This window comes from Ascaphus truei, chromosome 1 (assembly GCF_040206685.1).
Source record: "Ascaphus truei isolate aAscTru1 chromosome 1, aAscTru1.hap1, whole genome shotgun sequence".
NCBI lineage: Eukaryota > Metazoa > Chordata > Amphibia > Anura > Ascaphidae > Ascaphus > Ascaphus truei.
Genome location: NC_134483.1, coordinates 464,796,207 through 464,809,550, shown reverse-complemented (window position 1 = coordinate 464,809,550; position 13,344 = coordinate 464,796,207). Strand labels below are relative to the sequence as shown.

Sequence of the window (13,344 nt, the reverse complement as noted above, 5' to 3'; positions counted from 1 at the left end):
TTTCTGGGTATCACTGCATTTATTATCTATATTTATATTTTGGAGACGTTGAATTTCTCCCAGTATATTCCAGTTTTACCGTAGTGTTAGACTGGTTCAAGTGTAAGGCTCTACTTTATGGAAGGGCTAGCCAATCTATCTCTTGGACTTACAAATAAAGCAGAAACCAAAACTTTTAATGAGGAGGAGATCAGTAACATTTTGTTTAAAACTACTCCGGAAGAGGCTTTTGGTCCTGACAGACCAGCCGATTATATCCAAGACTTAGAAAGACTAAAAAAGAAGGAAATAGAATTTTTCACACATGGAACCACCTTAAGTGAATATTACAAACAAAGACTTATCCCCAGAGGGTTCAGGATCCGAAACCGTCCCACCATTGGCATAGATAACCAAATATTTTGTGAGAACTGGTGCAAAATACTGAACAAAGCCTCCTTAGATTTAATGGTATTGGTTATAAAGGAAGCAGGGAAACAATTATCCAACACAAGACACGAAATTTTAAAACTTGAGGTCACAATAGAACATACACATCAAAGTGACATTACACTAAAGCTTTTGGATGACCTTAAAACAAAACTACAAAAATTTAAGGAGGACTTAGTCCATTTAAAAAAAACAGAAATTTAAAAAAGTAGTGGGAGACTACAAAGAAAATAGTGTATACATATGGACTAAGCAAGATAAGCGCACCAGATCCACAAATAAAGGAAAGCCAAGAAAGAATCAAAAAAGAGAAAATTTCTCCAGTGACCAAGAGGCCAGTTCATCTGCTGATGAGACACAGGGACAGACACCAGGATCCTCCAGCTCTTCTTCTTCTTTTTTAGGAGGAGGGAGAGGGACGGGAAAAAAGGCAAAAGAAAAAAGACAAGGAGGGGGAGACGAAAATCAACGGACACCGCCCGTCTTGAGACCCCGGCAATAAGTAGCGTGCATAGTCTTGTTATTAATCTTTCTGATTACTCACTGTCCAAAACAGAATTGGAAGTTCTGTCTAGAGGTCCCTCATTTGTACCCACCACTACAGCAAACAGATTTGATTTAGAGGTGGAGCTCTTCAAGCTGGAGAGAAAATTAAACCTAAAATCTTTTTTTCTCAACAGGGGACCAGCCATGCAACAGCAGCAGCCATCAGTAGCCACTCAAAGTTTGACTAAAGAAACGGTATGTAAATTAAAATCTAATTTTGTACCTCCTGTTAAGAATTCAGCAGTACAAGCATACATGAGTTTGTTAAACATGATGTAAATACATATTTCAAGAAAAGACACCGTATACATTACAACCTTAACATCAGTCAGAAACAGTGTTTAAAACATTTAGCCGATAACCCCAAAATCATCTTAAAAAAGAGCAGACAAAGGAGGTGCACTCGTTCTTCAAAACTATGAACAATATAGGGCAGAAGCCTATAGACAACTATCAGACACAAACTGTTATGTAAAATTAACACATGATCCCACAAACCCATACCAAGAAGAAATAAAACAAATCTTACAATTGGGTTTGGGAAACACATGGCTGACAGAAAAGGAGGTAGAATTTTTAACAATGGAGCACCCACGTCGGCCAGTATTGTATCTATTACCAAAGATACACAAGAATCTACATAATCCCCCAGGCAGACCGATCATATCTGCCACAAATTCCATCAACCAACCATTGTCAATGTTTGTAGACACTTTTTTACAACCATTAGTGGTAGAGGGAAGATCATATATCAAAGACACGTTCGACTTTTTAAATAAAATAAGGTCAATTGAGTTTAATGACAGACTTATTTCTGGTGACCATGGACGTCACCAGTCTCTATACAATCATCCCTCACACAGAAGGTTTAGAAGTGGTCAGAGAAAAATTAGAAATAAGTCACAAAAAAGGTCCACCAACTGATTACATCATGCTTCTGCTACATTTCATTTTACACAAAAATTATTTCAAGTTTGAGACCAATTTTTATTTGCAGACTACAGGTACCGCCATAGGGAGCAATGTAGCACCATCCTATGTCAACTTATACATGTCACATTTTGAGGAACAACACATCTATGACACACAATTATTTAGTAAGATGCTCTTCTATTGTCGCTATATAGACGACCTCTTTTTTATCTGGGAGGTAACAGAAAACGAACTAATTGAGTTTTTCACATATTTGGCAGAATTACCTACACCAATTAAATTAACTAAGAATTGGAGTAAATCACAAATATCATATCTAGATGTAATGATCACATATAATGGACATGAGATGCATACAGATCTATTCCGAAAACCTACGGATAGAAATTCTACATTGCATGGATCTAGTTTTCATCCAGACCCTTTAAAAAGGATGTTACCATATTCACAAAAAATAAGAGCGGGAAAAATTGTTGACAGGCCTATGCACTTAGCTAGAACCATAGAAGATATAAAAACTAGGTTCACAGAAAGGGGACATAAAGCATCCACAGTGGAAAAATCTTTGAGAAAGGAACCACTAAATGAGACTAGGCCAATAGTTAAAGAAGAGAAAATGACCTTTGTCAGCAAATATACAACTGCAAGTAAATTTGTAAAACAAACTATACAAAAACATTGGAAAATTCTTTAAACAGATAAGATATTAGGAAACATATGTAAGGAAACACCTAGATTTGCCTATAAAAGAGAAGAAAATATCAAGGATATTCTAATTAAAGCAGATAAAAAAGAGCATTATGTGGGCACACATTTTCTAAGTGATCCAAAAGCAGGCAGCTACAAGTGTTTTAATTGTTCGGTATGTAATAGTTTAATGACAGGCGATGTATTTTGTCATCCAAGAAGTGGTGCAAAATGTAAAATTAATAAACGCATCACCTGCACTACTACACAAGTTATATATATTATCAAATGCCCTTGTGGACTTTTATATGTGGGTAAGACGAAAAGGAATCTAAAGACCAGATTTATTGAACATAAAAGCAGGATCAATAATAAATCAGAAAATACAGTTTTTATTGACCACAAACACCCAGTCTCATCCCTTCGTTTAATGGGGATAGAACAAATAAAAAGAAAATCCACAGTAATTGATATTGATACACTTTTATTACAGCGTGAGTCATACTGGACATACACTCTGGACACAGTTTATCCAAAAGGGCTAAATGATTACATATCTTTCAACTGTTTTCTTAATCGGAGATAAGAATGTTTCTTAGGCGGCATGGCTGCTGTTGGTGAAAAGCCTTTAAAGTGAGTAAGTGACAAAATAGGTTGACAAGCATTCCAAAAGCTTTTATTAAATGTTGTTTTTTGCACATATTATATTTTACACTGGAACACACTATATATAGCTACCTCTGATCATATACAATGGTTCTTTTTATGCATACTAAAGGACTAAATTGCACATTGAGAGAGAAAGAAGAAAAGCCCATTTTAACAGGAGTCAAGGATGACAACAAGATGCCTATGACGCAGGGCGCAGGAGTACCTCCCACATCGCGACGCAGAAAGAAGGCTTACAGCTCATAGAGTGAGCAGACAGCCCCCACAGCATCACGAGGAAGGGATAACCAATCCTTGCAAGAACACTGACGTCAGAACAGGCCGACGGAGAGACGAGGACGACGCTGGAACGCATGCGCAGAAGAGGATCGTGACGTCACTGGAACGCAAAAACCGGAAGTGGGCCAAAAAAACGGAAATAGACTCTCATGGACTGTTATGGCTATGCATGAAGGTAGCACTGATCAGGGGCAGCGGATTGGGAGAAGCTGGGGTGATTATTTAACTGTTTTTCACTTGTTATGTTAATGTAAGAGGATATATACTAGGTAGATCCTCATTTGGTGTATGCCTAGTCACTTGAAAAAGACCTGTTGGTCGAAACGTCGTGTGGCACAATAAATTCATTTATCTAGAAATCCGTGGAGCGCTGGATCTCTCTTTTTTCCTTACCATATGTAAGAGGACATGTGCAGAGGTATGCAATGGAGACTGTTTTAAGGTGAAATTAAATACGGCTTTTATTGCGCCCGTTTCTTTAACACAAGAAAACATCCAAATGTATGCAAATAAGGGGTCAAACCAAGCTTCTGTTCCACTTGGGAGTATTTCTAGTTAAACCTATGCAGTCCACAACTCCCTTTAGATCAGCTTGTCTCCCAGCCCCAAACATATATCTTGATATGTGCAGATATACAAAAAGTCTTAGAAAGGAAAGTCTTCTCTGTCTCTTGTAGGGGAAGGCTTCTTTGTTCTCCAGGTTTAGAAGTACTTTCTCCTGTGTCTTGCTGGCAGCGTGCAGTCTCTTCTGGCAGGCTCAAGACGTCTGTCTCCTTGTTCAGCTCACAGGTGTGCTAAGAAGTCTCACTTCCTGTCTCAGAGGCAGGCTTTTTCTAACACCTCTAATCAGCCAGGTACTGGTCAATTAACCAGCACACTGCTGGATTAGAGGCAAGTTTTCTGAACAGGGTAAGTCCCTTGTTACACTTCCGAAAAAGGAAATACCCTCTAAATGAACTGCCCAGTCTTGAGTTTCATCCCACCATGTTTAAGTAATGCCTATGATATCATACTGCTCCCTTGCAGCTATTAATTCAAGCTCACCCATTTTATCTGTCAGGCTTCTTGCATTAGCAAGCATGCATTTAAGTTTTTTTTTCAGCCTGTGGTATTCTAATCTTCTTCTTCCTTTCTGTGTCAACTTGGTTTAGTCTTTAGAATTTTTCTAGTATTATCTGTATTTAATATGGGTGTCTCCCTGCTTGCCAAACTCCCACTTACCCCCATTCTACTTCCATGACCCCTTGCTATTTCCCCATCCCCATCTATTCTATTTAGTTTATCTGTTTCTTGTCCCTCCCTCCCTCCATCCTAGTTTAGTGGCAGTAGCAGTGTTTGCAAGGGTATTGACGTTTCTCAATAATTCTTCTTGGTCTTCATTATAAAAAAAAAGTTTGGGCATTGATATAATTGGAAAACACTTCTTATTTCTATATTATAATTTACTATCATAGTTAGCTTTACAGGTGCACCTCCATATGAAAATATCAAAAAGCATTTAGTTTGCAATGTGGACAATTTACACATTAAGAATTTAGCAAATTAAGATTCATATTCAAATAAATACTTGCAAATGAGTATAAAAAGAAAATGAAGATTGAGGAAAAATGTCACCCTCTTATTCTTTGGATATTGGAAAGAAAGAATGCAACTATGGTATGACTAAATAATCTATTACATTGCATTACAGCAATCAGTAAACAGTGGTCTCTTTTAAAAGCTACTTTAATACTCCTGCATTTTGAGTTATGTGTTTGGAAGATGTAGCGCACTGACATCTATAGTAAACTTCACTATGTGCATAAAAGCATTTAAAGATACAGATCAATTTATACTAGAGTTGTAATAGAATAGAAAATATCAAGCCTTGCTCACTGTCATTTTTAAGAATTGCTACATATATTATATTTAAAAGATCTACAAATGTATGTCCAAAACTTGTAAAGTCTTCAAACAGTTGTTTAGAAGTTTTCAGAAAACATTAATTGTGACCATGTTAAATACATTTAGATTACAGAACACGGACATCCACCAATGTTTCACTTGAAATAATGTACCAGAAATACTGCTTAGTTTCTCATATCCAATAATATAAGTTCTGGCACTCTATAATTTGTTTTAATTCTTTATTGTCTCCTAGAGTAAAACAAACCTTCCTTAAGGCATACAATTTGCAGAGATCAGTTAGCTTATCAATCACAACTTCTACCTTTTCATATTTATTTCTTCAGTAGTATATTTTATTATAAATTATTATAGTTTGCACTCCTAATTGTCAAGTTCGGCATCCTTGCAGTGAATAGAATTATGCTTTATTGAAGACATCATCATGTCAACAATTTCCTTCTTTGGATCTTCTTCCATGTCAGATTTTACTGCTCCTACTTTTGCAAGCTTCCATTCAAGTTCTTATTAAAAATATGAAAATAAATATTAACAAAAATAATTATTGGAAAAAACAGTGCTAATACTATCAATAACACATGAGCTAATGTGATGTATTGTTTTTTTTAATCACAGAATGTAATATACAAAGTTTGTTTTGGTTTCTACATACAGTAATACATATTTGCACTAGGAAATTAAAATTGTAAATTAAAAAATGAATTACATTGATTAATGTTGTTGAACTTAGTCTGGTATGTTAAACTTGCTACAATAGCAGTGTATACTCATTCAGCAGATCCCTATTTTACCAATTGTATACCGTGTACTTGAATTTCTTCTTGACAATGCATTTCTTGCTATAAACTCTAGAATTGTTTTGTTTTTACTTTTGCATTTATAGTAAGAGAAATTCAAAGTACACCGTATAAAATGAGTACTGTAAAAACCCGTGGAAAGGGTCTATCTTGATGTGGTTACAGGCTTAATATTTTTTGTTCAAAGTATTCTATGGAATTACCCTTCTCAGAAACAATATAAATATAAATATATATTTATATATATATACAGTGGTTGACAAATTACCAAAAAATCTACTCGCCACACAAAAAAAATCTACTCGCCACCTAGTACCAAACGTGTGCTGCTTGGGCCAATATTTACTCGCCCGGGGGTTAAATCCACTCGCCCGGGGCGAGCAAATGTATAGGTTTGTCGAACACTGTATATATATATATATATATATATATATATATATATATATATATATATATATATATATTAGTCATATTGGCGGCAACAGCTTTTTTTTGTTTTCTGTTAAGGTCACATTGCCAGTAGCACTTCTGTTGGCACTAACAAGAAATAGAAGGAGCACACAAAAGACTGTGGTAGAGTCAAAAAACTTCAAAGTGTATTGAATTCATCAGAGCCAATGACAAGGTAACGTTTCTGGACAAAAGTCCTTTTTTCAGACCAAACACCTGGGGTTGGATCCCTTCCTCCCTCGGATATAGACATCTGAGGACAACGCATTGTGTGCAGTGATCCAGCGTTAGCTGCAGTGACCTGACTTCAGGGATAAAGATACCAATTAATACCTGCTTTCTGCAACTTTGCTTTAAGTAGATAGTGGCTGGGGGAGACAGTCTCAATCACCCAGAAGATATTGCGCAATGGTTTTCTGTATTTTATCTTTGCAGAACCTTGGAATCATGAGGAATTAGAAAAAGAAAATTCTATACAGAAAAGAAGTGACAGTGTGATCAGGATTGTCTTGGACTTCACTTTCCTTCCCCTCCCCATTTTTCCAAGGAAGGACTGGTATTCTCTGTGATATTTTGCGCCAGGACTTTATTCATTTTTGTTTCATCATATTAGTGTAGCCAGGTCATCTTTTTCCCCCTGCGACCCCCCCGGGCGCCTCCGTGGTCACGGACGCTGTCGGGTACTGCCAGCGGCAAGCGGCAGACCCGACGGCCATTCAGGAGGGTGGGGGCCGAGGAGGGAGCTCGCCGGAGTGCAGGAGATCTCCGGCGGCTCTTGCACAGGGCGCCGCCATGTTGCGCCGGTTCGCGCATGCGCAGAGAGTCCCCGGCGGCCCGAGATAGTCGCGCATGCCAGGAGAGTCGCGCGAGAGGTAGGGAGAGATTGCGGCGGCCATTAGGGGTTAGTGTAAGCACAGGGAAGGCGCGCACGCGGCCCCAATGTTACAGTAAGGGCCTTGGGACTACAATTCCCAGGAGGCATAGGGAGACAGGCACCAGGTGCCTCATAGGAGCCAATAGGGCTGCAGGACTGCCAGGAGAGCAAGTGGATACATTTGGCGGGCTTGCAGCTACGTTGTCAGTCAGAGGAAGGAGCAGTCAAGGGAAGGAGGTAGGGTACAGGAGCGAGGGACTCCCTGTACTAGGCCAGCACCCCCTTGGCCCAAGATGGCCCTGAGTCCCCCAGTAGTGTGAGTGTTGCCAGGGATAGCCCTCAGGATAGGGAACCTGTCACTTACTTTAGTTAGCAACTGGGGAACAGAAGGGAAGATAGGGACAGCTGGGGGGTTTCATAGCGGTAACCAATCCGGGGAGCCATAGCCCAGGGTCCTGTTGTGAATTAGTGGCACGAGACAGCTGGGGGGTTCATAGCGGTAACCAGTCCGGGGAGCCATAGCCCAGGGTCCGTGTTGCGAGTGGCGAGGCCACTGGGGGGGTTTCATAGCGGTAACCAATCCGGGGAGCCATAGCCCAGGGCGGCGTTGCGCGTAGTACGAGGCAACTGGGGGGGGTTCATAGCGGTAACCAGTCCGGGGATCCATGGCCCAGGGCCCGTATTATGAGTAGGGTGGGTACAAGACCTACCTATATAGGATAGGCAACCCCGAAGGCCCTAGGAGATTGACCCTTAAGCCACTTAAGGATGCTGTGTTATAGGGACGCCTATAGTGTAGTATGTGTCATGTTGCTATTGTGTTAGTGAGGGACTCAGCAGATGCTGCGGTTCCAGTGAAGGAGTTCGGACCCACGTTGGGGGTCACAGAGAATATCGCCAGGATAGGATCAGACGGATTCATCACGCGTCTGACCCTTTGTGAAGCGTTGCTGACCCGAGCACCGGAGTGCTCGGCAGGTATCTACAGTTCTAAGTGCACCACCGGGCCCTTAGCTTAATAGTGACTGCGCAGTCACCCATTGATTCTCTGCAAGAGTGCGGGACATTGGGTGGGGTTCTTTGGACACTGGGTGGGATCACCTAGTGTTGGGGAATCGTCCTGCGAGACGTCACGGTTAGTGTCTCCTCCTGAGAGGGACACGGGTTATATTATGAATGTGATGTGTCGTATTACATGTTAGTAAAGTCCTTAGTTATTATACCCCATTGTGTATGTGATCATTGTGTTTGTCCTGCGAGGATTCACTTCCCCCTCTGGTGGGAGCCATCGCAGGTGGAGGCGCTGCACCTATTGAGTAAGTGGTTACCCCTAGTATAATTGCCCCAGGTTCCCCGTGGCGGAAGCTCAGCCCTCCTGCGAGCCAACAGGTAATGCACCACACCGGTAACACTGCATGTTCTACTCACCCACACTATATATGCGATTGGGTGGGGTGGAATACCCGTTACATTTGGAGGCGCTGCTGAGATAGACCTGGGGTGCCCTGTTCCATTTTTTTCTAAATTGTCCAAGTCCTAATTTTTTCCACCATGGTTGTCAAGTCCGGACACGAGGTCCTCGCCTGGGCCTTGAGGATAAAAAATCTTAGTCCCCGCCGTGTGGTGGCCTTAGAAGGCGTTCCCGCCAATATATCTGAAGATGAGATCTATGAGCATATGCGTAAAATCCCTGGGTGGCAGCACGCTCTTCTTATAGACTTAGAGCCAGCTTCCACGTCCCCGTGGAGATCGCGACTTTTTGTTGTGTCATCCTCAAGGGATATATGCCCGTCCGAGTCACCGTCCATGTTATTTATGCCCGGGTGTCCCCCTGAGGGTTACCCTTTAGTATACGCTGACCCCACGCCATGGCAACTTCCTCCAAGTGAGATGCGTGCACGTGATACCGCCCCCAAGGCGCAGACTGATTTTGCAGAAAACCATCCGGGACTGGCGGGAAAACCAGAGCCCCGCCCCCGCAATGTGAGTGACTCAGTGCAGAGCCAGAGCCATCCAGTGATAGAGCACACCCCTCCTTTAAATTCCACCAGGGGGAGTGAGCACAGTGAACAGCCATTAGACCCTTCTATTCACCAGGAGGAAGAGGAGGAGGAAGGCATTGTCGTGGACATGGAATATTTTCTTTCTGAGCAGGAAACCGAGATAGACTGTCAGGACATACACCCCAATATGTATGTGGCCTGGCGTGCGCCCGGAGTAGATTCTCTTCTCTTCATATGCTCCTGCCTGCAAGAAGCCCACGCTCAGGGAGCCAAAGTGTCTCGGTTATCCCTCGACTACAGGACCATCGAGGTGGAAGGAGAAATGGGCATACAGTGTTTTAGCCCCACTTGTAACTGTTCTAGAGAGACATTGACATGGTGGTCCTACTGTGAGTGTTGCGGTGTGCGGTTATTGAAGTCTATTGTTCCCCAGCATGCCGAACCAGCAGAGGAGACAGAGGAATCACAGCATACAGAGCCTGCTGTGGGCCCGTGTGCCCTACCACGGCCAGTCCGGCCTACAGAGGTACCATCGGTCCCAGGCTTGGGATCAGTACCTGTTGACGACGACAGGGGTGAGTTGACTGCCCCAGGGGTGTTGGGTGTGAGCCTCCAGGTGACCGCGGAGCACGATAGCTTCTTAAGTCTGGACACCTGGGCGAATGGCTCCACTCGACATCGCGTCCTGGCGGAGGTGTCCCCCCTAGAAGATAGCTGTCCTACAGTGCGAGTGGACCAGTACCCACTGCCTATCATTCCAGAAGAAGAGAAACCCATCGCAAGCCAGCAGAGTGGTAAGGAACCCCCTTGCTCCCCACAGGCTCCGATGGAGGTGGCCGTGCAACAGGCCAGAGTTACGGTTCCTGATCTGAGTGAGAGCCCGTGCGCTCCAACCCAAATGGTCCCAGGACTGGGATCCAACGCTCCCGAGTTTAAGGACAGCAAGTGGACTGCCCCAGAAGTACAGGAGGCAGGTCCCGAGACAGCCGAGGTGGGAACTGACAGCGTCCCCGAGGACCTGTTGGCCACCGAGAATCACCGCAGGGGTAAGGTGTCTACTCTTTACCCCCTGCCAGGTGAAGCAGAGACTTTGAGTAAAGAGACAGTGTCCAGTTCTCGCTTCTCAGTGGAAGCTGAGCACGTATGTAGGGACAAGGACTATGTGGCAAAGGAGCTGGTAGAAGTTGCCTCCTTTGCGCCCAAGAAGAAGCGGCCCATCCGCCAAGTAGTGGACCGTGGGAAAGGTCTTGGCCGCCTGGCCTGCTGTTTCCAAGGCGTGGATGACCAGGTAAAGACCGGGTTGAAAGACACTGTGCTATTCCTTCCACCAGGGGGAGGAAGTAGTACTGAACCAGTGACTGTCACCCCAGAGTGTGCTCTTCAAGAGAATTTTCTGGGAGAGGCTCACGGACGCAAAAGTGAGGTACCCCCACCTGATCAGTTAGGGGCACCCCACAAATGGTCTCAGCAAGCAGCTGATACTCAGCTGGCCTTGGGTAATAGTGGGTGTGATATGCCATGTAATTTTGCATTGTGTGAAAATGTGCCATGTTTTGAGGATGTTGCAGTCGATCTGTTAAGTGTACGGGGTATGCCATGCCATTTTTCAGTGTGTAAAATTGTACCATGTTATGTCGTTCCCCAAGCGAGGGCGTTGGGTTTTTCACCAGGGGGAGAGTGTAGCCAGGTCATCTTTTTCCCCCTGCGACCCCCCCGGGCGCCTCCGTGGTCACGGACGCTGTCGGGTACTGCCAGCGGCAAGCGGCAGACCCGACGGCCATTCAGGAGGGTGGGGGCCGAGGAGGGAGCTCGCCGGAGTGCAGGAGATCTCCGGCGGCTCTTGCACAGGGCGCCGCCATGTTGCGCCGGTTCGCGCATGCGCAGAGAGTCCCCGGCGGCCCGAGATAGTCGCGCATGCCAGGAGAGTCGCGCGAGAGGTAGGGAGAGATTGCGGCGGCCATTAGGGGTTAGTGTAAGCACAGGGAAGGCGCGCACGCGGCCCCAATGTTACAGTAAGGGCCTTGGGACTACAATTCCCAGGAGGCATAGGGAGACAGGCACCAGGTGCCTCATAGGAGCCAATAGGGCTGCAGGACTGCCAGGAGAGCAAGTGGATACATTTGGCGGGCTTGCAGCTACGTTGTCAGTCAGAGGAAGGAGCAGTCAAGGGAAGGAGGTAGGGTACAGGAGCGAGGGACTCCCTGTACTAGGCCAGCACCCCCTTGGCCCAAGATGGCCCTGAGTCCCCCAGTAGTGTGAGTGTTGCCAGGGATAGCCCTCAGGATAGGGAACCTGTCACTTACTTTAGTTAGCAACTGGGGAACAGAAGGGAAGATAGGGACAGCTGGGGGGTTTCATAGCGGTAACCAATCCGGGGAGCCATAGCCCAGGGTCCTGTTGTGAATTAGTGGCACGAGACAGCTGGGGGGTTCATAGCGGTAACCAGTCCGGGGAGCCATAGCCCAGGGTCCGTGTTGCGAGTGGCGAGGCCACTGGGGGGGTTTCATAGCGGTAACCAATCCGGGGAGCCATAGCCCAGGGCGGCGTTGCGCGTAGTACGAGGCAACTGGGGGGGGTTCATAGCGGTAACCAGTCCGGGGATCCATGGCCCAGGGCCCGTATTATGAGTAGGGTGGGTACAAGACCTACCTATATAGGATAGGCAACCCCGAAGGCCCTAGGAGATTGACCCTTAAGCCACTTAAGGATGCTGTGTTATAGGGACGCCTATAGTGTAGTATGTGTCATGTTGCTATTGTGTTAGTGAGGGACTCAGCAGATGCTGCGGTTCCAGTGAAGGAGTTCGGACCCACGTTGGGGGTCACAGAGAATATCGCCAGGATAGGATCAGACGGATTCATCACGCGTCTGACCCTTTGTGAAGCGTTGCTGACCCGAGCACCGGAGTGCTCGGCAGGTATCTACAGTTCTAAGTGCACCACCGGGCCCTTAGCTTAATAGTGACTGCGCAGTCACCCATTGATTCTCTGCAAGAGTGCGGGACATTGGGTGGGGTTCTTTGGACACTGGGTGGGATCACCTAGTGTTGGGGAATCGTCCTGCGAGACGTCACGGTTAGTGTCTCCTCCTGAGAGGGACACGGGTTATATTATGAATGTGATGTGTCGTATTACATGTTAGTAAAGTCCTTAGTTATTATACCCCATTGTGTATGTGATCATTGTGTTTGTCCTGCGAGGATTCACTTCCCCCTCTGGTGGGAGCCATCGCAGGTGGAGGCGCTGCACCTATTGAGTAAGTGGTTACCCCTAGTATAATTGCCCCAGGTTCCCCGTGGCGGAAGCTCAGCCCTCCTGCGAGCCAACAGGTAATGCACCACACCGGTAACACTGCATGTTCTACTCACCCACACTATATATGCGATTGGGTGGGGTGGAATACCCGTTACATTAACTTAACAAGTCATTGGATAGATTTGTTTTATATTGTTCCAAGGCTGCCATTCCATAATCAATGCATTGGTGGGGTTTGGGATTATATCACGTTATTTATTATTTGTTATTAGTTATCACAGTATAGGTGTGGTGTCACTCACATATATTGTTGTGCATCAGGTTGAGCGCATTGTGTAGATTATTTTTCTTATAAAAAATTTTTTTATAATACTAAAAAGAAATATGAAAAGATAAAAGTATATAGCATGATTTCCCTCAATCACAAAAATATCATATGCAGCAAAAAAAACTTTTTTTTTAAACCATCAGATATCAAAATGATTGTTTAACTTGAAAGCGTTTGATGAGGATGCAAC

At 44.5% G+C, this 13,344-nt stretch overlaps 1 protein-coding gene and 1 long non-coding RNA gene across 3 annotated transcripts in view; one reads left to right on the top strand and one right to left on the bottom strand.

Moving 5' to 3' along the window:
* The first annotated feature begins 1,105 nt into the window (after window positions 1-1,105).
* Window positions 1,106-13,344, top strand: part of LOC142463493 (uncharacterized) — a 31,223-nt gene continuing 18,984 nt past the window's right edge. Inside the window, exon 1 of the long non-coding RNA XR_012787445.1 lies at window positions 1,106-1,170. This is a non-coding gene — a long non-coding RNA (uncharacterized LOC142463493). The remainder of the gene's footprint in view (window positions 1,171-13,344) is intronic.
* The window catches only part of PDCL2 (phosducin like 2), an 81,884-nt gene continuing 74,195 nt past the window's right edge, over window positions 5,656-13,344 (bottom strand). For both annotated transcript variants that reach the window (XM_075566313.1, XM_075566322.1), the window contains one exon: window positions 5,656-5,951. In XM_075566313.1, the coding sequence (XP_075422428.1) occupies window positions 5,812-5,951 (140 nt within the window). In that variant the 3' untranslated portion in view covers window positions 5,656-5,811. The remainder of the gene's footprint in view (window positions 5,952-13,344) is intronic.